Source organism: Lathamus discolor, chromosome 12, assembly GCF_037157495.1.
Source record: "Lathamus discolor isolate bLatDis1 chromosome 12, bLatDis1.hap1, whole genome shotgun sequence".
In the NCBI taxonomy this organism is placed as follows: domain Eukaryota; kingdom Metazoa; phylum Chordata; class Aves; order Psittaciformes; family Psittacidae; genus Lathamus; species Lathamus discolor.
Genome location: NC_088895.1, coordinates 4615303 through 4641855, shown reverse-complemented (window position 1 = coordinate 4641855; position 26553 = coordinate 4615303). Strand labels below are relative to the sequence as shown.

The window sequence follows — 26553 nt, the reverse complement described above, 5'->3', positions numbered from 1 at the left end:
TCCCCTTAGTTCCATTCATCCACCTAAATGGATTCCTCCCCAGGTTGCCATCCCCTCTCCAGTAAACACCCACATTTCCCCCACCATGCACTCATTAACTATCTCAGTTAAGCACCAAAATCTTTATACAATTACACATTTTCATCTACTGAGCCATTTTCCCAAGACCCTCTAAACTACCTGCCAATTAAAATAAAATAAAATCCCAACCTACCCATAGTCCCACTGCCAGGACTACCAAAAAATAGATGACAATAACAGAGATGTCCGCAGCATTGTTGATCTTTACGCTGGATTCCATCCTGGCTGCTTCTCTGGCTGTCTTCTTCTCTCCTTATGTCCTTCTTGCAGAGTTCAGGTTAATGATAAACTGTTTTCATCCCCTGTGTCTTATATAATGTATAACTTCAGATTCACTTGTCTCCCATGGGCCACAAGCATGGGCCACAAGTTGAAGCTGCTGCTTTTCCTCAGACAACAATTCCTTCCCAAATATTGCTGCTCGATGTTACAGGTGCTGCAGATTTCAGAGTTCAGCTGCCCTGCCAAAGGTGCTCAGGGTTTTAACATCCAGGAGCGGATGTCTGAGAAGGAATGAGCATGGAAAGGAGTGGCTTGGCTGCAATAAACCCGCATATTTACCTCACTGTGTTTGAATACTGGCTTTTTTTTTTTTCAAGTGGTTGTACCTGTAAGTCTAGTCATGGAAGATGCAGCTCTTTTAGATGATGATGGTAGCAATTATCTGTGAGGAGGAGTGACCTGGCACCAGGGGAAAACCCAGGGGTCCAGGAGCTAGGACACCCTGTGTCATCTCTCAACTCCGCAGCATTACTCAGTGGAGAAACAGCCCTGTATTTCTGGGAAGACAACCTGAAGCTGCCTACATCTCTCACAAGTATACAGGTAAAGATGCTTGTGAACTACAAGACTTAGATCCAAGAGCTTGCTGTGCTAAATTTCAGGGTGTTTGTGGTGTTGGTTCTCTCTATTGTAGCTAATCAGCTTCACATTCAAATAAGTTCAAAGTTCATCAGAGCTTGTGTCTGCTCTCCCTTTTATTTGTTCCTCTGACTTCAGAATCAAGCTAAGCAAAATAACTGATCACAAAGATGTGAACATGCTGATTATAACAGATCTTCACAGCTCTTACTAAAGAAGCTTCCCCAAATGATGCCTGTGATCCTCTGTGTGAGCTAGAAGAGGTCAGAAAAATCCAGGATATTTAGAACAAGAGACACATTTCTGCTCTCTGAGAAGATCTGAAAGTCCTATTCTCTGCTTTATACTAGGGAATCATTATTCATGTACAGCTGACTAGGCTGCCTTTTGGGAGCAAAATGTTACCTTGAAATCACACTGAGCAGAACAAGCAGTACCGTACACAGAAAACAACAGGTTTGACTGTTCATGCAGTGGTTGTTTCCTTGAGAGTTGAAATGGAGGTCTGGCACTTTGTTCATTGGCAACAAATTTTTTTTAGGTAAACTACCCTTTGGTAACTGTGGCTAATAAAAAGCACCATAGTCCTGTCCTCTGATAGTTTAGGCATCTCTCCCAAAACACATTCTTCAGTTTGTCCTACAGGACTGTGAAATGTTAGCTTTAAATCCAGCAGAGAAAAAATTAACCCTGGAAGCTGCTGAGCATCCAAAATTCCCATTAGCAGCAACCTTCCCTGCTGTGTATTTCAGTGGAAAATAAAAGACTTATTTACTAACCTTAATTATCAGGAAACAGTTTGCCTAAGATAGGCTGTAGGTGGCACTTCTTTACAAAGATTGACAGATTCCTGTGGGTCCCTGCAACTAACGAAAAGGTTGGTTTTCATGAATTCCATGTCTGCATCAGTCTGCAGAGGTAAAGCAAAGAAAACATTAGGCAGGAACTTATCTACTATAATCGGAGTTCTCATCCACACCTCTGCAAAAAAAAGCAGAGCTCGGAGGCTAAGAAATGTTACAGCCTCCTTTCCACAGCTCCTACTGTGGCCACATCCACAAGACTTCAAGGTTTGACACAACACTGGAGAATCAGTGTCTAAAAAATAATAATCATGCAATTCCTATCTTTATATACAGTAGAAACATACTTAATTCTGTTTTTGAAGGCCACAAACCCAAACTAAACAATCTCTACAAGAATGTCAAGTAAAGGGCAGGTAGCTTTGTCAAAGCCCTTAATATCTTCATATCCTTCATATCTGCAGTCCAAAGAGAAACCCTGAAGCATTATACTCAGCAGATTGCTGGTGTACTAAATTAATCACTTCATTAATCAAATGCATATAAATGGTCTCTGAAAGGTCAGCCAAGTTCCTAGATTTGAAAAAGGCTGAACCTACCTTTTTATTAAAGCTTTTGAAGATAAGCATGAGTAAACCTCCTGATGTGAAGGGTGAACTTCTGATCAGGAGACAATGATAACCTCTTTTTCTCATACTCAGCTAGCAGTGTGTTTCAGTGGGTACTCTCATCATCCTGAAGTGTGTGGTCAAACAAGGGAGGGGTTCAATACCAGAGAAAATGACAATTTGATATACTGAGGAAATTTCTCTGCTCCTTCCTGTGAGCCACACCAGTGCATTGAAGCAAGAGAGATTTTAATAGGAGTAAGAAGAATAGTCAAAGTAGCATAACACAGTAACTGTGATCCATGTCTACGATTGCTCCCCTCTGGATCAAATCTGATGACATTTACCTTATCATGAATTTGTCTGTTCGTACCTGAATAGACAAAACAGACAAGAGCACAAATACCTACAGAATGGCGTACTGACTTGTTCAAAATCACACTCCAGATTACTGATGGAGACCAGAGTTATGTCATGGATTTGCACACCCAACTACATAACTGCAAAGGCTGACAGAGGCACCACCGTCTGATGGGGCACAGGGCAGTACAGGAACTGTGTAGAAACTACAATTGCTCTGTTGTCATTACAAAGTGTGGCTGTAGCATAGAAAATCTGAGAATTACAGCCCTTGCAGCTCCCTTAGCCTAGTCTCTTAAAAACGTGTCTTTCTCCTGAAGATGGCAAATGATAAAACAAATAGTAAACCAACCAAACTACAAAGAGAAAGATGCATTATGATGCAAACTACCTCCCACAGGGGAACTCCTCTAATCTTGTCTCTGACATTTCTCTAGATTTCTTTGTAAAGCAAGCTGATTTCTTTTGGGGATGCCCTTCAGAAATGCTAATTTATACACAGGAGCCTTTGCACAGTTAATAAAGGAGAAAACCAGACAAAAAATTTGCAGTTATTTTACTTGCATAAGGCTATATACTACCTTAGTAAAGTCTCTCCCTCCTTTACTGGTTTCCTAGCTATGCAGCATGAAGCTAGTGAGAAAAGAGATCATATTTGCAAGAGGACAAAATATAAATTAAAAGGCCTCCAGCAAAGTTTTCCTAAGATGGTCCTAATAATAGGGGACAGCAGTTACAGTGGGAGACAGGAGAATTATTTAGCACCTACTCTTTGATGCCACAAGACCTTTTTCTCTTTGTGCATCCTTGCTTAAGTGAGCAAAAACTTGGGTCTAATTAGAAGAATTAGTCACAGAAGGATGTCAAAAATGCTGGAAACTAAAAAGCAGAATCCATGGAAGAGAAATTACTGAAAGGTAAAAAGATTCGAACTCCAGTAGGTATGATGTAGATAGAAGAAAATATCAGTAGGAAATCAGGTGCCTTTCTAAACAGGTATCAGAGAGAAAGCAATGTCATTCTATTCTTATTCACTTAGAAGATCAGATCAAGAAACAAGAGAAAAACCACGTATTTATCAACAGACAAAAAAGATAAAATTCTCTAGACTAATTATCTAATTAGTATTTCTATGGAGGAGAAATACCAGAGGACACAAAAATAGGTTTACATGCACCAGAATTGAAGCAAGGAAATATATTCAGCTCTTCAGCAACTGGTTAAGCTATCTCTGTGTGATTACTAAGTACACCCAGCCCTGCAGTATCTAAGCATTGCCAACGTTATAAAAAGAACAGTTCAAGGACTGTACTCTTCCTGATAGGCCAAGACAGCAAATAAAGTAACTTGGATTTATTTCTGGTTTATTAATGGGTTATACATTTGTACCATTCAGGAGATTAATAGGGGAGGATTAATGGCAAGAGATGGGTTTGAAATTTCCACTGCAACTAAGTTGAACAACAGATTAAAAACTACTCCCCAAAACCAATGCAGACTGCAACCACACTGAGCCATCTGACTGGGGGGCAGATTGCTCCCCACAAGCAACTCCTCATTGAAACATGATTATTACCTTATAGACGGCGTGACACACAACGTATTTCTTATCCTCATGGTCTAACCCATCATATTTGTATGTTAGAGGCTTGCTGATCCTTCTTGGGAGCTTTCTACCTTTCCCCCAAATCAATGCTTCCAGAAAAATATTTTGTTAGAGACTGATAGGTGGTGATTTGCCACTTCTATTACAGCTAAAATTAAATCATAGAAGGAATTACCCAGAGTGACTGCATAATGATGACCACAACTCTCACAAATATTTTGGTATTTCAGGGATGCTTTAGGGAAAGTAATACCTCTACTGCATAAAACACAGGAGAGAAATGAACTGGAGATGAGCTGCTCATGCCCCTTCCACTGAAATAGTTCTCCAGTTTTTCAGGTGAGCTAATGAAAACCCTGGTTGCTCCTACTCTATTTTGCTCAAAATAAATGTAATCACTCTAGAACAACAGAAAGCCTCAGCCCTTGTGGGTGTTTTGATTGCCCTGCAGCAATAAGCAGCAACAAACATATCATTATTATGATTATTTATTGTATTTGACAGGTTCATTTGATTTTCAAAAATCTAAGTGGAGGAGGGAAAAGATCATAATCTGCTAATGAAATAGCCTAATATATATGTCCAAATTGTTCTACAGGATCCCAGAGGCTCTTCAGTTAAGAGCACTTGCTTGCACAGTGTTTGGTTGGAAAAATAAATAAGGAAAAGAACCTGAATAATACTGTACAAAATGCAATATGAAGCTTCTGGAAAAACAGTAAGAGCAAAAAACATTGTTGGAGAGAACCCAGGGAAAACATTCCTTAAGGAATCTGGGCCGAGAGTATTTGCATTTGGCACAAACACTTTTGTGCTACTGGACCAATAAACTGACCAGAAACAGGGAACAGGGAGACATGGGAATCTCAGGTCAGGATAACACCGAAAAAGCTAACAAACAAACGAAAAAGCCCCAGTCAACAACACAAGACCATACACAGATTACAGTTGGAAAAAAAGAGAGAAACGGAAATTAACATGAGGAGTGTACAAAATACACTAATATTATCTGGAAGCAAAAACACTGATAAATTACTAGATACATCTGTGCAGAGGTATGAGTTCTGACAGAATCTAGAACAGAAGACCCAGGTGCTATTTTGGCATGAAATGGAGATCCCTTCTGAAGGGGACTGATCCGCCAACTGAGCAAATCTCAAAACAAAAAATGTGTTCTATAAAAGTTCAATAAAGTTTTGATCTTTTAAATCTATTTACCGCTCACTACTGAAGTTATTAAGGAACTACTAACTGGGACGTTAAGGCAGGAGCCTGCAGCTATTTCCAGGAGAAACACTAGCCTAGATTGGTATCTCAAAAAGTCTGTAAAACTTTCCTAACCGATCCAAAAAGTAGTCTAGTCATGAGCTATGTATCCTGAACACATGATACAAACCAATGACATATTTCCTTACTTTAGTTATCATTGAGGGTAAGACATGGATAGTACTTGGAACACTTCATCAAATGCTATGATCACAGGAATCATCACAACTGTATATCAGATCTCAAGACTCTTGTGCCTCTAATTGAGCTCCTAGGAACATGTGAATGGAAGGAACATTACATCGATTACTGAAGTGCAGGAATAAAACAATTCCAATGGAACCATACCTTTCAATTTAAAAGACCTATCCTCAATTCCTAAGTTCTTTGGAAATTGGGACTTAAAACATTAATTAAACTATAATCCAGAATGACACAAGAGGCTCATGGCCAAGCACAGCAAATGTTAAATAGCTCAATAGCTGTAATAAAGTTATCACTCATTCATATTCAAAGCTTTGATTTATGATACTGCTTTACAATATGGTTTTAGTAACATATTCTTTTTATTACAATTATAATTTTCATGACCGTACATATCTGATTCAAGCTACATCTGGTCACGAGGTTTATAGCTAGTCTGGTGAACAGTCAAATTCAAGTAGCTAAATATATTGTTTAAAATACTTCATGAAGCCTTCTGATACTGCGCAAAGTATCAGCCACTTTGTGACTGACAAAGTGTCAGCAAAACTTTGTGATGACTAAAACTGAAACCTCAACATACATGAATGTTATCATTTTATTTGCACTGCCAAAATAGATATGAAGATTTATAGAATGAATTTAATAATAGATAATCATCATTTAAATCTTGCCCATAAGCAGCCTTTGGATAGATTTTAAATGTTATTTTGTAGAAAGCTGAGCGTTCTAGAAGGATTTTTAATTTGTGGATCTCACAGATTAATAGCTTTATACATTGGATCTATGTTATTTCAGTCTGTAGTATACATGTTTATCATATAAGGAAGAAATTCTTTCCTGTTAGGGTGCTGAGGCACTGGAATGGGTTGCCCAGAGAGGTTGTGAATGCTCCATCCCTGGCAGTGCTCAAGGCCAGGTTGGACAAAGCCTTGGGTGGGATGGTTTAGTGTGAGGTGTCCCTGCCCATGGCAGGGGGGTTGGAACTGGATGATCTTAAGGTCCTTTCCAACCCGAACTATTCTATGATTCTATGATACACATCCTGTGTATTTTATGGGAGGATTTCCCCATGTATGTGAGAACCCCAGTGCATGATGACAAGGTGACACATTGATGGGTGTGCCTGTTTCCAGGACTTGAGACATAAACTTTTTAGAAGAGTGCTGATGACACCAGCAAATAAACCCACACACACACACTTGATCTTTACAGGTGCTGTGCAATTTGTTTCCTCACCCTGTGATGTAGAGCTAAACTAGAGCAACAAACTGGTAATTAATCGGCTTTACAGTAAGGAAGCTCCTCAAACTGCCCATAGCTCTTGCTAAAACAAATCAGCTGTCCTGATTCTGACATTGCTAAATCCCTCAGGGAGACAGGTTACTGATGCCTTGGACATCACGTTTAAAACTGCCGAGAGCACTTTTAGTTTGAAGCAGTGCTTAAAGCAGAGGTACCAGCCAAGAAGACATTAGCATTCCCAATGTTATCGATCCCTTTGTTAAAGGGAACCCAGCTGCAGATTACCAGCTAAGAATGCACTACTCAGGCACAAGAAGGAAAATATTTAGGAATACACTAGCTTCAAAAGCCATATCTTTCCTGTTATCAGACAAGTCAAAACACCAGAAAGCCTGACTAACTGGATGGGCAGGTATTCCCCAAACCAACACAGAATGTAGGGAATACAGAGGGTGAAAGTGACACTCAGAACATCCATAAGGATATTCTCCAGCAGAAGAAACAGTCTTCAGGGAGAAAACCTCTTGGAGCTGTTCTGTGCATTCCTGAAACAGGTATCCCAGGATTAGCACAATGTAGCTAAAGTAATCAGCATTGTAACCTTCCTTCTTTCTCTTCAATGGTCACGGACTCTTGTTCCAGGATTTCATAAAAAATTAACTTTTCTACCAAAAATAGTGATTAATATTTTTCGTTCATCCAATCCACTGCACAATCTGTAACTGACATCTAGAATTCACATGCAGTATCATATACCAAATTATTCTGTTCAACAGTGTTAAATGCAAACACTAACACAATCCTTGTACAGGCTAATTGTACTAATACTGAAAGGATGGAGAAAAACTCCTGGAATACTTTTCCTTTCCAAATGGTTCCATGGGGATTCAGTATCTCCGGTTTTCTTCTTTAAAGCCAGAGAAGGATACTACTAACAGTTAGGAGTGGGAAATCAGTAAGAGCTCCTTTTAGCAACAAGACATATCAAGTTCACCTATTTTTCAAGTCATATGCTGAAAGAAACTCCTCAGGCTTTGACAGTTTCTGGCAGCATGATCTGCAATGGATACATAGAATAGATCATAAGTAAATCCAATTTATTCAGCAGCTACACTTACTCTATTACTTATACTTGTGGTAATATTTTCTGTGCTTTTTCTCCACTTCCTCTCTACATTACCGCAGTATGTAAATTCTGTATGAGGTAATCCATCAGAAATAAGGATCATTGAATGAAGCTGTTGACAGCCTAGGACATACTAAAGGTTGTTAATGTGAACTGGTGGTAACTGGGCAAGGAAGCTAAGCATTAATGATAGGTTCTTTATGCGTGCTTACAGTAAGAGAAGGTGGTTAGCTTGGAATTACCCTTTACTGTCACATTACTTCAGGTGTGGAACTTCAGTGACTCAGGTGCAGCTGCAAATCACAGCAAAGGGTGTCTAAAATCTGGAAGATATTTTTCAGTGTCAGTTAAGAAGTTTCATATCATCACAACATTGCTTTTGGAAACAGTTAAGGACTGTAAGACTTACCTATGTAAATGAGGTTGAGTACTGAAGTCACCCCAGATAAGAATGCAGCTTCCACTGATCATATCCAGAGGGACTACATAGCAGTGGAATATAAGCTCACAATCTACTGTGCAAGATTAGTCCTGGAGAGCAAAAATCTCTTCTAACTCGTCAAATGTTGGTGATCCTCCTTTAAACTCATGCAAAAGAAGTGTAAATGTTTTGGGAACATCATGCAAAGATCACTGATAGAATGAGAGATTGACATTCCAGAACACTCTGGGTATAGCCCAGAGGGACTATTAGAGTTTGAGTTTCCATTTGTGCTCACAGATAAAATTTTATCTGAATACTTTAGAGAATAAGCAAACCACTCATTTATAAAAAGAATAAAATTCAAAGACTACACAGATTAGGCCTTTTGGTTGCCAGGAGACACAGCACGTGTGTGAATAAACACGTATGCTTGCTGGAAACCTGTAGATTTGCAGCTTTAGGGGATTCTTTCCACATCTAGAAACATTTTTACATTATATTTGTCACTTCAAAAAACTCGAAGCTATTTCCTGCACATCAGTAATAGGAGTTTCTATGAGAAAGCTACATCTCCAAACTAGGAAACACCTAAAAAGCTATTTTTACACATTCATTCATTAGAAATGACTTCACGTGGCTGAAGTAGTACTTAAAATGTACCCTTCTTCTCAGCGATCACAACGGATAGATAATACTAATTGTTGTTGTACAATCACAGGACACTAAACTGATTAAGAGTGGTTATTATTTTACTACTTGTTAACATTTCCTTAAGAGTCCAGAACAGCTGGCAAAAATAGAAAGGAGACTCATCTTACTGTGCAAGACTCTTCATCATGATCAGATGCTTCAGTGAATTTGAACATAGGGTGCCTCCGACCATGTCAGAACTGAGGTGACCCTTATGAGCACATCACTGTTAAATAAAAGCCATCAAGACATACTTGTTCACCGTTCTGGGGACAGGAGAGGACAACTTGCATTGTCAGAGGTGACAACAGTAAAGCTAACACACTACAGCTACACTAAGGAAGCCTGCTGCTAAGACTTGTGCATCCATTACAATGGCCAAGAAATTTCCACATGTCTGGTGTCACCTCCAAAATTATGATGGGAGGTTGTAAGTCCCAAACTGCCTGAAAATAGAGCACTGGCTGTTTCGGGTTCCAAGGCTTCCCTTCTCACTGCTCCATGCCAGTTGCTGCTTTGCCAAACAAGCATTGGGCTCCCCACCAAATGACATAAATGTCCCTCCCATTCCAAAATCCTGCTTCCACCGGTAGTTTCTGTACACCTGCAGAACAATCCTGTACTCTGGATGCTCCTGTGAGACCAAGGCACTGTTTAGATTGAGAAATTGAAGCCCTTCAGGCTTGATTTGCATGTCTGGTCAGCATCTGCAAAAAGGTCAAGTAGTGCTGCCTTCTCCTGCTGCTGCACCTCCCTTTTGCCATTTTTTCACTAGATGTATTCCCTGATGAGCAGGATCTTGAGGTCCCAGCAATGGGAGTCTGCATGCATCTCTGTTGCTAGCTTTCAAATTAAAAGAGCAGCCTGTAGGACAGCTGCTAGGCACTTTCAGGCTGCTTTTTGCTACAGTCTGGCAAATAGCATTTGAATGGTAGATCAAAAATGGCACAGTATCCAAGCACTCATGAAGCACAAGTGTCCTCACAGTAGCCCAGTGTTTTCCTTGACAATGCACCTGGAAGAAGCTAATCTCAAAGAATAAATTTCTCCACAATCTTGCACATCATACAACGTGTCCTGATTTCTTACTTTGTCATAAAATCAAGAGGAAAACACATGGATATCAGGACACAACACATTTGAGGATATCCTTTTGTATACTGTGCTAACAGCTAGCACAAATACTTCACCTGTCCTCTCCCAGGTAATAACAGCTGTGATCCAGCTCACATGCCTGAGATACATCTGATTTGAGCTGCTAGTGATCCAGCCTTATCCCAGACCAAACTTACAGGATGGGTAATTCTTCCTTAGGATATGAAGGCAGAATTTTATAAGTCTTTGACCAACTTGCTGCTGTAGTATTAATTTCTACTGCTGTAATTGGCTCAGAATGTACTGTGGAACATAGGAATTTCCCTTATTTGAAGAGGAACAAGTCCAGGGGACAAAAAAGGCGACAGCTGCTGCAGATTTACCAAGAGAACATTTTGCCTGATAAACCCACCTGCCTTCTACAGTAAAATAATTCATTCTGTGGATGAAGTAGCAGGCTTTTGACATGATCTTCCACAGCATCATTACAGCTAAACTGGCAAGGCAAGGACTGGATGGGAGAGCTTAAAAAGGGGGTGAAAAACTGGCTCCACCATCAGACTCAAAGCTTTTACAAGACTAAGTGAAAGCTGACTCTAAGTCACTTCAAGTTCAATATTACTTAATATCTTCATCAGTGACCTGGACCTTGACAACAGGACAGAATGCACCTTCATCAAGTTTGCAGATGACATCACGTGCAAGAGATCAATTAATGTGATGGAGGCCCTGGCTGCCATTCAGAGGGACCTCAAAAAGCTACAGGAATGTGCCAACAAGAACCTTGTGCAATTCAGCACAGGCAAATATAAGTTCTGCACCTGGGACAGAATAGGTTCATGAAACAGGCTAAAGGATGCTGGTGGAAAGCAAATTCAACATGTGGCAGCAATAGCAACATTCCTTTGCAACGGTGAGGGCTAAGTGCATAGAGGGCTGCATTAGAAAGAGCACAGTTAAGCAGGCTGATGGATGTGAACCCTGCTTTATATTTGTGAGGCAGCACCTTGAGCAATGCATCCAGTTTTGGGCCTTTCATCACCAAAGTGATACTGATAAACTAGAGAGAATAGTGAAAGGTCAGTACAATAATTTAGTGCTTAGACCAAATGGTTTCTGGAGGCCTGTTTCAAACTAAATTATGTTAACTGGAGATCTCTGACATGTTTCCTGTTCTTCAAAGGCCATCTTGCTGGTGGCAAACACAAGGCTGTTTGACAAGCTCATCTCTGCATTCAGGTATACTCTCATGGGCTCACAAACCAGTTTTGACGCACGTTCTCACAATTACAGCACTGAAACAGTCAGTGCTGTCATATACTCATTTCTTAGTACTCACTGCTAATCCTTGAGGTTACTATCAATCAGGCAAAGTCTCATAAAACCCTGGAGAAAGCAGGGTATACTTCAGTGCCACTACTTCATTGTGACTTATCTGAACAGAAACTGCATGTGAGCTAATTGAAACTATATTAGGGCTGTGGGGGCAAAGTCTGGAAGCTCCTAATCACTATTTGTTCAGTTCTTACAGAGACCTCTCTTTGGAGTTGCAGGAATGGTGCCTGAATAAAGGCTGAGCAAAGCTGACAATGGACTCCACTAGCTGCCTGCCACTGATATACAATAAACTGCTGTGTATGATTTGGAGCCTGAGGCTACATATCCCAATATTTCATCACTATGGAGAAATCAGCATTTTTTTTTTCCCTTCAGACAGGAATGTCAATTCTCCTCTCAGATGCAGAAGGACAGTTGAAAATCAGTGGAACAGCTGAGAATAAAGGAGAGTAATGACTTTGACTTCCCTTTGACTTCTTGATCCCAAAGCTCAACAAGGGTAACCACAAGGTACCAACAATAACAAAGGTCAGCCTTGGGATCCTGACTGTCCGTGGTCCTGGACAGCACTTGGGAGTGGCAACTGTTAAGAACCATCCAAAACTGAGCCAGATTCACCTCCATCCTCACTTTCTTTCTTGCTAGAAATATTTCCTAGAATACAAGCCCAGTGGAAGTTTGGCGCAGAGAGCCTGTGTAGCCACGGGGGATTCTTCACAAGAAGTTTTCAGGTGCTTTGCAGGATTAGTGTGAAAAAAAGTAATAAATGTAGTGACTAGAAAGAGAAGGATGAAGAAAGCAGCTGCTAGATTTTAAGAGCAAACTGAGACTGATCAAAACACACACACACACACACACACACACACACACACACAAAGTTATCTATATCTACATTTGGTGTTAAGGTCATTGTGAGTTAGCTAATTATAATGGATTACACATATTAAATCCAGGTAAGTCAAAGTTAAAATTACTAAGATATTAAAACTTGAACCAACAGAAAATACTTCACTATGTCTTTTTCCCACTTCTAATTTTTATTTTCATACTCGACACAGACCCCTTGGAAAATGTAGGCCTGATCTTTCATTGCTTGGCAAAAGCTTGCCTTTAATGTGATTCATAATATACGGTAACGTGAGTAGGATAAACAGGTGCTCAGTAGATTATCAACACAAGAGCAGAAAGCATACCCAGTTCTGCATTCTCATTATTCTGGCCATGCTTAAAGCTTGGTGAGTTGTAACTCTCCACTTTTTCACTCTCCAGTTATGTCATTTCCATTGCCTGGGAGACTGCAAGGCTATTTCATGTAGGTTTCTAAGGGAGAAGTACATGTTAACAGCTAATATTTGCTTTTTTATGAATTATGTTTCTAGGGCTTAATGGCTTATGTTTCCTTGGCAACAAACACATCATGTGCTTTTTAATCAGGTCTGCATATGGGCTGTGTACAGGACTGTGCCAGAGACAAGGTTTCTACAACATTATGAATGCAGACGAGTGGATCTACCCTTTGACAAAGCAAAGGACCACACTGGTGATTTGGCAGAAGAGCCAGAGCCTTCCCTTGTCTTTATAAAACTGCTCAAACTGCAGTCTCCTGCTTTTAACATCTGTTCATAGTGCACATAAGACAGTGATCAGTCCTTACTAAAGCAAAGACTATCCTCACTTATTTTACATCAATATCATTTATTTAACTTCTTGGTTATCCACTGAAATATTCTACAGTGAAAAAACACAGGAATTCAGTTTGGCCAGTAAGGCTGCACTGTGGTTTATCCTGAAGAAATCTTGGGAAAAAAAACAAGCTGTTTATTTTGGTCCATATTTTTCTAGAGAACAGCTTGTTACAGGAAATAGGCTGCAGCCTTTTCAGAACTTGAACATGTTTTGTGAAATCTTCTAAAGATCACAGGAGGGTATCCCACATCCAGAGAAAACAGAGATCTTAAACTACATAAACCATACTGATGAAAAAACAGGCTTCTGATAAATATGCACAGGCAGAACTAACTCTTACGACTGAATTCAGCGGAGATCATTAAAGTGCCACTCTGAAGTGCCTCTAACATTCTGTTTCATAACAAACATAAAAGCTCTATGTTCAAGTCTGAAAAGAAAAATATTAACTCAGAGTCTGTCAGAAAATTACGGTTATTGGTTTGAATGATCCCACAATGCTATCTTGAGGCTGTAATTGTACATACTTTCAGATTTCCTCTTCATAAAAAGAATTAATCTTATGTTACGGCTTTCCTATTAGAACTTTCCATAACCTTCTTGTGAATTAAATACTTAGCTCTAAGTTCTGTACTCAGGTATATAAACAACTACTGCTTTCTCCTTCCATTCCATTGATAGTTTCAAACCTCCCTTGCAGGGTACCAGTCCTGGAAGAGGGAAGAGAACCCGAGCTGCAGGACTTTCAACCCCAGTGGGACTTGAACTGGGATAGTTTTAGTGATGGGAGCTGAAGGCTGTTGGTCACAAAAGGATGTGGATGCCTGCCCCTTTGACAGGCACTGACCAGAAACATATTGCATGTGTCATTTACAAAACACTCATAAACTAATCACTCACTGATTGGGCAATGACTTTATATCTTTCTAGGACTTACAATGAAAGTGAAAGGCAGAGAATTCCACTCTATTATCATACACAAACCAGTGCCTTCTGATTCGGTTACACGTTCCAGAAAAGCCTCATTCTGCAATCAGATCACCTCACTTGCAGGTATTTACACCAAGACTTGGGTTTCACACAACCACTGTTTGTTCACCACACAAAATGAAGGCAATTTTTATCAAGAGGATACATGAACGTCTCTCTGTGGAACAAGGCATACAAGTGGGAAGAAAGAAGCATGGAAGAACCGTCTGCCTCCCCAGAAGACTAAAGTTGTGACTATGTAACTGGGAAAAAAAGAAACAAACCTTGTTCTGAAGCACTGGTCTTCAGCAGTGACTGAAGGGGGGAAACGAAGTTGAAAAGGTCACTTTTATTTTCTTTACTTAATCACGTCCCTGGAAATGAGTAATGTCATTAATACCATAAAAATCTTGGCTGACCCCAACCTTCGTAACACTATAAAACCAGCAACAACCAAAAGAGGGTGGAACACTGAATCTCTAATGCAAAGTGCCAGGTAATTCAGTTGTTTATATTCTTAGATGATAGTCATTTACACAGTATCTGATATAAGTAGTAAAGAGTACAGTAACATGATCTATAAGCACCTTCAAACATGTATGGGTGAGTAATCCACACAGTGCTCAGAGGTAAGGGAGGCTTACATCCACTGGCATCAGTACTAAAAATAAGAGGAAGGAGAGCTCAGCGGAGCTTAGCTGGCTTCTGCATTCCGCATCTTCACTGATAGCTTCAGACACACAATAAATAACAAGACCTTATGAACAAAGGTGAAGTTAAGTATGATTTAGCAGTCAGCTTATACAGACTCCTGTCCTACTGAGTCTGCTTGTGAGTTAGGGAGAGAAGAGAGGAACAGAAGCATGCTAATGATCTGCTGCATGGTGATGTGAAAGTCAGGCTTGTCTCTAGAGCTTCTATGGAAAGTAACTAGATGAAATTTTCAGGGCTCCAAAATCTGCAGCCTAAGGAGATAAACACTGATACAGTTCTAGAGACATCCACTCACACAATATGGAGAGACTCAGTAAAATAAAAAAACACCTTCCTTTTCTAGTTTGGAAGTCAGTTTAGGTGCCATAAAGCTGCAGAGAGTGAGAGGTTTCTCTGGATGATGCTCCACACATCTCACTAACGGTCTTGGAATGTTCCTCAGGGAGGATACCACAGATACTTTCTTTCTCCTCCATATCTTATCTCTTGGGTTTTGATTTATGTTCCAGAAAGAGAAACTCGCCTCTTCCCATTGTTTCAACTGGCATTCATCTGTTTGGCTTCTTTATATAAAGCAATCAGAAGCTTCAGAAAGAAACCATTCCAAGCATAGAAAAAGAGTGCTCCATTGTTCCACCTGAACCCAGAAACACAGTGAAAGGATTATTAAACACATGGAAACAAGATCTAACAGATAGGGAAGAAGGAAGGAGGAAGCAGAACCAAAATATACAATGGAACAATTAGTATAAGAGACATCTCTACAAATCACAATGAACAGAACTAAAATTAATAAAGTGTGCACTGAACCGCTACAGGTGGCATAGGGAAGAAAAGATGACAGCAAACCTGATGCATCAGGTGAGCTTGTGTAAACAGAGGACCCTGTTTAACTCCTCTCCTTTGCACAGCTATATCACATCAGCCTCGATCAGCACAGCCAGGACTCCCCAGCTGCTAATGCACCAATCTGAGCACAATGAATATCAAGAATGGTAAAATGAAATTGCCTCTGGTTGCCACTTCTAAAGATGTAATAGAATGATTCTCAAAACCATCATCAACACTGTACAACAGAGCATCACTAAACTGTAGGCAAAGCAACTCCCACAAAGACTGCAAATTGGTACATCAGGCCCAGTTTCACCAATGGCCATGAATGTTGCCATCACTGCATCATCAAACCACTGGAAAGAATTAATTGTTCCCAGTTTAGCAAAGCAGCCAAGGCATAGGAACTTTCTGCTTTAGAACACAATCACTCACTTCATCAGTGACACAAAGGTAGAAAGCATGAGGCAGTCATGAATAACTAGCTGCAATGCTAGCAACTCCAGGAACTGAGAAGTAAATTGATTTCTGTATGACTCAGCTGCTCAAAACAATACCAAGTCTCCCTTCATCCTGCACACACACAGGCACTTTTTTTCTTTTAAAATAACAAGTATTATTACTATTAGAAGTCCTGGCAGTCTGGTGAAGTTCCTGCTGACCTGAAAGGGGAAATATAACCCCCATTTTTAAGAAGGGAAAACAGGAAGACCCAGGGAACTACAGGCCGCTCAGTCTCACACCTCAGTGCCCTGCAAGATCATGGAGCTTCTGGAAACTATGCTAAGGCATATGGACAGTAAGGGGGTGATTGGTGACGGCCAACATGGCTTAACTAGGAGCAAATTGTGCCTGACTAATTTGGTGGCCTTCTGCATGGGGCTATGGCATTAGTGGATAAGAAAAGAGCAACTGATATCATCTACCTGGACTTGTGCAAGGCATCTGGCACTCTCCTGCATGGCATCCTTGCCTCTAAACTGGAGAAGCATGGATTTGACAGATGGACCACTTGGATAAGAAACTGGCTGGATGGTGACACTCAAAGAGTTACGGTCAACACCTCAACATCCATGTGAAGACCAGTGACAAGTGGTGCTCCATAAGGGTCAGTATTGGGACTGGCGCTGTTTAACGTCTTTGTTGGTGACATGGACAGTGGGACTGAGTGCACCCTCAGCAAGTCTGCCGACAACAGCAAGCTGTGTGGTGCCCAGAGAAACTGTGGCTGCCCCATCCCTGGGTTGGATGGGGCTTGGAGCAACCTGGTCTAATGGAAGGTGTCTCTGATCATGGCAGGAGGCTGGACCTGGATGTGCTTTAAGGTACCTTCCAACACAAACCATTCTATGATTATCTCAAAATTTAAGAAGCATCATACTGCGCTTAACATGGTATAAGGATGTTTTTCAGGGGAAAACTACTTGGAAAGATTTTCTGCCTGTTACTTTATCCAGTGAAAATTTTGTCACTGTTTTTTGTGAATCTGGTCACAAACAATTGTGGTGCAACAACTTTGTATTCGTGTTCTTCATCTGTAGGAAAATGGTCCTCAGATTTGATGCCAATTTTCCATTTGAATCATGTCTATCAAAACAACATCACATCCCTATTTTTACAGTCCTATAAGGTAAAGAACATACAAAAACATCATTTCCCTGGGATACGGCACTGCCCAAAGTTACAGCAACATAATGCAAAGGCAATTGAGGTCACTTTAAGTAGATTCCTAATGAAAATATAAAATTGTCAATTGACTAAATATTAAATTATTAATAACTTCCTGAGAAAATTATTTGCAGCAGCAAGAGCACATGCATCCATTCACAATGACAGTAAGTAGCTCCATCTCGGTTCCAAAGCAGTAAAAAGGAATTAAAGTACACAGACTTGCACCTGTGAGTTACAGTCCTCAAAGGCTCTAGATGGTATGTAAGCCATAAAGATACTGACAGCCAGAATACTCTGAGGATGAAAGCACACACATCAGCAGTGGAATGTGCTCCTGCATGGTCATTCAGAGAAAAGCACTTCTTCTGCCTTTATTTGCCTATATAACATGATGGACTGGCAGCATTTCTTTTTATTATTTTTTTCAAACTCCAAGTAAATCCTTTTTATTAAATGACTCCCAATGACAGCTTCAGATATTGCTGCTCCTGCAAGTGAAGTAACACCACAAGGAACATGATAAATGCCTAAAGTTTTGCCTCTGGGCTCCACGAAATTCCTTAAACTGCACATCCAGCTCAGTTAACCCTGGTCAAAGGTAGTTTCTAGTGACTGCTAAGGGGAACAGTAGTTATTTGTCCACACAAATTATGAATTTTGGACATAGGCTGTAGTGTTCCTAACACTCACAGATTCGTTTCCCCACATTCACAATACTCAGGGCAGAAACAGTGCTGCCAAGCAGTACTGAGCTGTTCAGTTTCAGACGAGCACAGAAACACCCACACAGAGGATCAATTTACTTAGAAAACATCAGTGATTACTTAGGTATCATCGAAGGAAGATACCTTAACAACTGTTCTTTTTCCTTAGCAATAAAGAGCAGCCAATGCAAATCCCAAGTCTCTACTTCCTGCCATTCTTGTAATTTGAAAAATGTTCAACCCCTTAAACCTAGGCTGTGCTTTGGTTATGAACATTGTTCCAACTCCCTGCCTTAAACCAAAGAGCATTTGGCATGGTTACTGTATAATTAAGTTAAACTCCCTAACAACATATCACCTTATCAAGCACAGGAATTTCAGGTAGCTTAATGGCAACATAAAATAGGAAAGGTGATGTATTCTAAGGAATTAGTTATTGAAGGCCATGTCAAGAGCATGTCAGGCTTGCATGTGAACAACTGAAGATACTTATCTCACTTTAATAATGGTCCCAAAGGGCACAGGACTGCATAGATTGCAGGTATGCAGGGGGCAAGGTGCTCTGACATTTCATCCTTCTTATAAAGACACTGTACTAAATGCCTTTATCTTATTTATAGAAGTATAAATAAATATATTTAATTAAAAATAAATATAGTGAAGCATATTGTCCATACATAGGAAGATAAATATTCTATATAAATATATTTAATCAATATAATTATAATCACTATAATACAGCTAATATTTAATATTTATAAGAACTATAATTAAAGATGAACTATATCTGTTATCTTCATATAGGAAGTAGTATATACTATATTAAATATATATTTTGCATAAATTAAAATTATTTCTTTAAATAGTACATCTAGTCTTACATATAAGCTTATAAATTTTATATATACTTTATTATTTACTTTATATGCAAGTTTACAATTTAAATCCAATATAAGCACATTATATTTATTTGCAATGCCACTGTATTCAGTTCAAAGGTGCTCTGATGTTATTACTTGTAACAACACTCATAAATAATAGTAACATAGCACAAAGCCTATTTATTCTCTGTAAATCTTAGAGTTTGGGGGGGGGGGGGGGGCCGGTCCTACAAAACCTAACAAGAACAGTAAATAACAAAAGGATACAGCAGCCATTCTATGCTGTCCTTTCAATAAATCAATGGAATTGCAGGGAAGAATGAGAAGAATCATTCATTTAAGGGAGAAAAGCAGGCTGGGAAGTACCATTAGCTGGGCTACAGCTACAGGTCTCAGCAAACAAGTTTGCTCCAAAATTCTCTAATCAGACACTTCAAGATGCTCAAACATCGGGGTGATGCTAACAAGGAAAATAGAAGCTACTATTTGTTCAGTTTCTTCTCAGCCACCACTAGAAGAGTCTTTCATTCCATTAAATGGTAAATTGGTGCTGATTACAGTGATGCTTAGGGAGCACAGGCAAAAGACCTCCATGTACTGTAGCAGTGTGAGTAATACTGAGTGACCTTTTCTAGTCCCAGTTCTAAAATATATATCTCAATGGGTATCTGCCCCCATCCTGTTCAGTCATAAAGCATAAAGGCACAGCCAGTCCTGCAGCCTCTGAAGTCTCCTACTGCAAACACTGTTTTGTGTCATGAGTCACAAAATCACCTACTAGGAAGATATTTGTAGTTTCTGTACTTTATCCTGCTGTCTTAGAAACTATTTTGGAATAAAACATAGAGTATTGATTCAAGATAGGCAGACAATTAACCATCTTTCAAATGTAAAGCCGTAGAACACATAAAAGCATTTGTGTTAGCTTCTCAGAATAACAGAGAAACTCTTTTATGATAATAAATAATTAATAATTAATAATACCTCTCTGGGTTTTAACTAACAGACCGCGTCTGAGTACAATAGAGTGAAACCTGTGAGAACACAGTTCTCCAGTAGATGGAAGCATTAGTCAGCAAAAGCTGAGCTCATATAGCAGATAGGATTGTCTATCCTGCTTGCTGTCTTCCCTACTACACACACATTTTTACCACGTAGATACCCCGAGTGTTTGCCACTGACAGAAAGCAAATCTATAATTCATTGTAGATAACTATGATAACAATCAGTATAGCTCTCCAGTATTGCTGTATCACAGCATACAGTTATTATTTAAGTATTTACAAAAAACCTGATGCTGGTGAAAGATTAGAGGCAGATATTCCAGGTAAAATATACCAAAACCCCCTAAGCTCTACCAGCCTTTTCCCATAGCTCCCTGACAGTTAAACAAACACAGTCCAGCTTCCTGCTTTCTTTCTCATATTTCACCAATAAATGTCATCCTAGTGTAAATGTTTAAAAAGTGCTTAAATACAATAAACTCAAGTTGCCAGGTATAATGCTGAAATAAAACAAAGCCAAGCTCAGGGTTCATTCTGAAGCTCAGCTGACAGGAAAAGTAACACAAGTGGTCATTATTAGTAGGATCAAATATCTCTCCAATTATAGATTAAACGATACCCCGTTCTAGTAACTGTAAAATTGTTCCAGTCCATTAGAGACAAGGAAAGCTGCATGATTACTGACACATATTTCACAGTGATGCAAGTCCCTGAGCTCAAAATGAACAAAGCAGCCTGATTTTCAAACACCACCACTGTGTGCTCATTAACGAAATACTGTTAGCAAGTTAGCATGTAAGAATTTACACACAGGTCTGAAACAGGCCAGTGATTATTCACATCTCCCACATGACTGTTAGGAACCCCTCAACACTGACTGGCTGCTGCTTTCCACCTTCATTAGCTGTTCTGTTTCATTGCAGTCTGATCTCCTATAACTGTTGTTTCCTGAAGGCTTACCTAGTTACAGATGTGAAACACAATTTTCTTTTACCATTTCTTTGGCACAGAGGCTGAGATTACTTTGTACAGTGCACTGAACAAATAAACAGGAAATCAAAGAGTATTTCTGAAGTATGAGGAAGGGAATCCAAAATAAAACTCTAGTAACATGTTTGTACTGCTTCATCCCAAGCATCAAAATTCCAGCCACCCAATGAAGTTACACTCTCTCTTCCCAACTCTTCACCTAGTTCTGCCAAAACTGAGATGCTACCCCCAATTCCAGCCTCCTCACAACATTTCAGGAACCCCGGATTTCAATCAATAGTTCAGGCATCCCAAAACTCCTCAGTTATCTGATCAGCCACCAGCACTCTCCATCACTGCTTTGATAACATTCTTGTTTTCAACTCCACAGTACTTGTAAAGTTTTTATCCCAGATTATGATGTTCCACTTCAGGATGACCACACACAGAGGGGTCAGTAAAGGGTACATTTCACGGGTAACTAATGGGGAGTTTCACACTATAGTTTTTAGTCAACTTTGGAGCATCTGCACAGGTACTGAGAGTAGAGAGCCTTTATTTGATACGCAGGGATAGTCACTCGTACACATGCATAATTTAACTAATACACTTTACACATGTAATTCACTCAAATTGAAGAAAGTCTGGAAAAGCTGTTTTCATAAAAGCTTATTTATCCACAGAGCAATTATATGTAAGTTTATACACATATACAAACTCTGCCAAAGCTACAGATCTGCACGCCACACACAGGCATAATAGACACAGTTCTAACCACTATTTACATTCCCATATCCTTGCACAAATCATGATCAACCCCACACACGTGTTTACACATTGTTCTACATACTCAAGCCAACTAACTTTTCTTGCGTATCTTTCTGGGTCTTTAACAACTCCCTCCTACTTTTTATTTAACCTCTGCTTCACCTTTCACGTTGGACATTTCTTGGAGCTCCTGGAACTATTAAAACAAGACAGTTACATTTCAGCGAGGATGAAACTGAAATTGGGAAAGGCAGGAAAGAAACAGAGAACAAATTACAGACACACACAGAGCCTGGTGCAGATGAAGCAAGCTCAGGTGTGTTACATTCACTGTTACTTTTATCTCTGACATCTGCTGGGACAATAACTGGACTGGGCTATTCATCACAGAAACAAAAAGAACCCAACAGGACAAATCCAACAGCAATAGAAGGTGGGAACCCATCTTACACAGAAGCATGGAACAATGTAGCTTTTCTCCATTTTATTGTGGCTTAGTGTTCACAATAACATTTAACAGCAGAAGCAGGGCAGCAAGATCCCACAGACCAATGGGAAGCAGCCCAAATGGAGCACACTGTACCAGAGAAAGAAACGGGGTCTGTGAATCACAGGCAGCCCACCCTGGAACACAGAAATATAAATAAAAGTCTCTATTCCCATTAATGGGAACATTTCCTGGCACTGGTCAGATGATAAGCCCTTTTTTCCCAGTTACCTCAGCCAACTCAGTAACCATGGTAACTGTCTCTAGTGCAATGACATCATACGGTTTCCCAGGCAACTGCTCCCAGTGCAATGACATCATGTGGTCACCATGGCGATGCTCCATGAGGCCAGGCAGAAAGTATTTTAACTGGGAAGATAGGTCAGGGGGGACAGAGAGGGCTCAGGAAAGAGTGGGATAAAAGATGAAGGAGGTGAAAATGTGAGCCTTAGGAGAAGGAGGGACACAAGCGAAAGGAACAGACAGAGCATGAGGACAGAGAGAAGACTGAGACAAGTTCTGAGAAATTTAAACTACTGATGAAAAAATATATATCTTGATTCCATTATCTACTTTAATGATACATTACTTAGGTCAGATCTGCTGAACCACAGCATGCTTAGTCACATGAAGTTAGGCATGGCTTAAATGCTGATATAGTGGGGAGACTTCTGACAATCCGTAAGAAACTGACAGAATTCTCCAGCGACACCCCAGGTGAAATCACACTATATAGAATACACTAGGGTTTTTTTCTAATACAAGGTACATTTTCTAAGATTTCCATTCTCTGACTGACCAATTACTCAGGAGCTCTGTCACAGCAATGACAATAACCAGATGTCACCGTCTCCTCTACAAGGCTTGAGGAGAAGACTTCTTTGCCCTTTACAATCTGTACTTTGGAGTTGAAGAGAAGATAAGAAAAACGTGGCCATCTGACAAATGAAAACGTGTTTTCCGTTGATTAAAAGCTCCTTCAGACCCTCATGAAAACAGCAGTAAAGAGTGTCCTTTCTTTTTAATTTCCTTCCAATTCTACTATAGTTTCAAATGATTTGCTGAAGATAAATATCCTTTCTGAATTCATTTGTCTATTAGTCCCAGATAGTCTCAGCCAGTGGACAACGTTAGTTCCAGCTTTACTTTACACGGCTATAAAGCCCCTGGGAAAAAGCTTCTTGGCAATGAAACTCTGGAATTACTGATACATACTATTTTATAAGTGTACACAGCCTTGAGGGAAAGAAAGTAATGAAAAGTGATGCCTTTTGAGGACAGCCTGCAGTCTGAAAGCCTAGGACAACCATCTTGAGGCAGTTTCCAAGCCCACAACACTGTATTTTTCTATTCAGCAAGACATCTTCACATTTTCTTTCACAAGCAAAACCTCTATTTAGTTTAATTAGCACAAAACTGCCCTCTGCCATTTGAGGAGTTAGTGTAAAATTAGATGTAGCAACTCTGACTGTAATATAGCAACTAAGCTAAGTAATGTTGTAGCTATGACATCTTCTACCAAAAGTGAGATGCTTTTACAGTTGAAGCTAAGATGAACCTCAGTTGGTTTATTCAGACCCAAATTTCAAACAATACCAAGTTTAGAAACTTGTCTAATTTGAGCATAGCAGCAGATGCAACTTTTGTTTCAGGCTATCCCACAAGGTGCAGAACCTCAAAAGTCAACGGTAGTAGTGTCACCAGTTCAGCTTTCTGTACACTCCAGCAGAAAGGAAGACAGTAGCTTTCTAGATGAAGGATTCTATACAGTTTGTAGCAACAAAATATTTTTCTACTAGGAGACCTCTTACAGATTGTTGCTGTTAATCAACAGTGCATTTAATATGCCAAGCACTTCTGAAATCTATGCAACAGGAATTAGGGTACTATAAAGTCTGACTCCCTCAGAGCCATGCATTTCAAGAGGCAGCCTTACTGCAGTGAATCTCAAAGGAGTTTCATTGCAAACCCCTGCAGTCATCAGGCTGGAAACGTTCCAGGTGCTTAATCATACACAGCAGAGTGAGAACGGAGAGAGAAAGAAGAAAACTCTCATGATAAGCAGCAGGAGGAAGGATGTGGTGGCTGAGCAAGAGAAACAGGAAAAGGGGAGGAGGAGAGGAAAGGGAGAAAAAATATCTCACGCTGTTGGTGAGCAGAAACACAAACACCAGAGAGACATAAAACAAGGCCAGCATCAGCTCCCCAGAGTTATTCTTCAGGCCTCATACTCTTCCTCCCTAAATCAAAAGATATTGATGGAACAGCTACTTGCACATCTCTCACAAAATACACTGGGCTTTCTCACACAGTCAAGAGGTCCTACCCACCAGTTACATCTTCACACCCCAATGTATTCTTCAGGGAGGGTGGGGGAGGAAGGAAAGGTGGTCATCAGCACAAAATGAAGAAGACTGCTTGAGAAGAGTCAAGTAGGAAATAGGTAGTGGAGAGGACTTTTGGTTTCTGGTTTGGGTTTTTTTTCAGGTTGAGCTGTGAGACTGAAACATCTGCATTAATTACACTATGTTTAGGGGGCAGTCTTATTCCAAACAAATAGGATTTTTTTTATTTAAGAAACAGTGGTGAAACACAGGGTGAATTGATAATGCCCTTCAGTTTGACTTCTGATAAATCCCTTTAATAAACCATGATACATGCCAATGCTAATCCAAACTAAATGCTGAAAGTTGGCTTGAAAGAAAGGCTAAAAATACAAATAGATAAGTAGAAAAGGGGGGTTTGGGGGTGTGGGAGGGGACAACAAAAGAAATCTATTAGTTGTTTAAAACCGTGTTCCCTTAAGTCATAAAGAATAATATGTACAAACACCTAAATACTTCATTACTGCAGGAAGTGCTATGCTTTACAATTGCACAAATAGGTGTTCTGCATTCATTAAAAATAAGATAAATTCTGCTCTGATTAATACAAGACAATAAAGCTCACAAGTGATAGAAGAACAGGTAAAATGCAGCTTACTAATATGGACAAAGTAATATAGCAAGACATAACAATAAAACCTGCAGACAGCTTTCCCGAAAGCTGTCAAATACTTCAGCTCTAAGCTAGGTTTAACCCTGAAAAAGTAATTTATTTTTAAGATAAAATGTTGAAATAACACGAAAATGAAAGAAAGGACCCCAAGGTAAGCCAACTAAACCCAAGAAATTTATTTATAAGAGCAGAAAAGATATGTATCAGCAGGAATTAAGAGTAACTGTTGAGCAAAATATCTCCTGGGTATTCTTGACTCTGTGTCAGCCCATCCACCTGCTAATTAGCACCAAGACATGGTGTGATTGAACCAGGATAACAGGATGAATGATTCATAATACCCTAACCAGACACCTGGCACATTAGTGGCTCTTAATCAGTTCCTAATCCCAGGATTCCACATAACGGTTATGTCAGAATTGACAACATACTTACACATATAATGTATTTAGGAAAACTGTTCAGCGATTGTTTTAAACACAAGCAACACTGGGCTACTAAGCTCAGATACAGCTGGGCTTTACTAAGCAAAAATAACAGTTAGTTCTGTCTACTCTTAGACTAGTCAAAAGTGACGTGCCATGGCACCAAACTCATAGAATCACAGAATGGTTTGCATTGGAAGGGACCTTAAAGTTCATACAGTTCCAACCCCCTGCCAAGGGCAGGGACACCTTCCACTAGACCAGGTTGCTCCAGGCCCCATCCAGCCTGGCCTTGTGTCAGGTGTCAACTCAGCTATCAAGCTTTTCATTCCCAGTAAAATGTCGGATGTTTACTGCAAATCCCAAAATTCCTGTATGCCTTCTGAGAACAACACAGTGTAAAAAAAAAAACCCTTATAGGACAAATCCTTCTAATGACACAATATTGAAGAAAAAATTTCTAACTTTACTTACAGTATTTTGGAATTTATCTACAAAGACAATTTTACCAAAATGCTTAGTTCAGAATAACTGTTCATTTCAATGACAAGGCTGACTATGCTGCATTAGTCTAGAATAAGTACCCTGGTAAATGTATCATACATTTCCAAGCTAGAAAAGTTCTCTCATTATGGGCTGAAGGCATTCACCTGGACACCAGTGATACAATCAGTCCAGGAAAAGACGCAGGTCCTAATGCATCATTTCAAAATTCAAAGAAAAGAGCAACAGTAAAGAAT

The 26553-nt window shown here is 39.8% G+C and overlaps 1 protein-coding gene and 1 long non-coding RNA gene across 4 annotated transcripts in view; one reads left to right on the top strand and one right to left on the bottom strand.

Annotated features, from left to right (window-relative positions):
• SLC5A1 (solute carrier family 5 member 1) overlaps nt 1-26553 on the bottom strand; it is a 60934-nt gene that overhangs the window by 26172 nt on the left and 8209 nt on the right. Inside the window, exon 2 of one of the 3 annotated variants that reach the window (XM_065693102.1) lies at nt 1722-1852. Coding sequence is in view for 1 of the 3 variants with exons in the window: in XM_065693101.1 (XP_065549173.1) it covers nt 215-301 (87 nt within the window). In the remaining 2 variants the exon portion in view is untranslated. Of the gene's footprint in view, nt 1-214; nt 527-1721; nt 1853-8569; nt 8653-26553 lie in introns of those variants that run through there. The other 2 variants (XM_065693103.1, XM_065693101.1) reach the window with 2 other exon arrangements.
• Nucleotides 436-5532, top strand: LOC136021179 (uncharacterized). Its single transcript, XR_010615693.1, has 3 exons — nt 436-906; nt 4550-4658; nt 4918-5532. It is a non-coding gene; the product is annotated as an uncharacterized LOC136021179 (long non-coding RNA).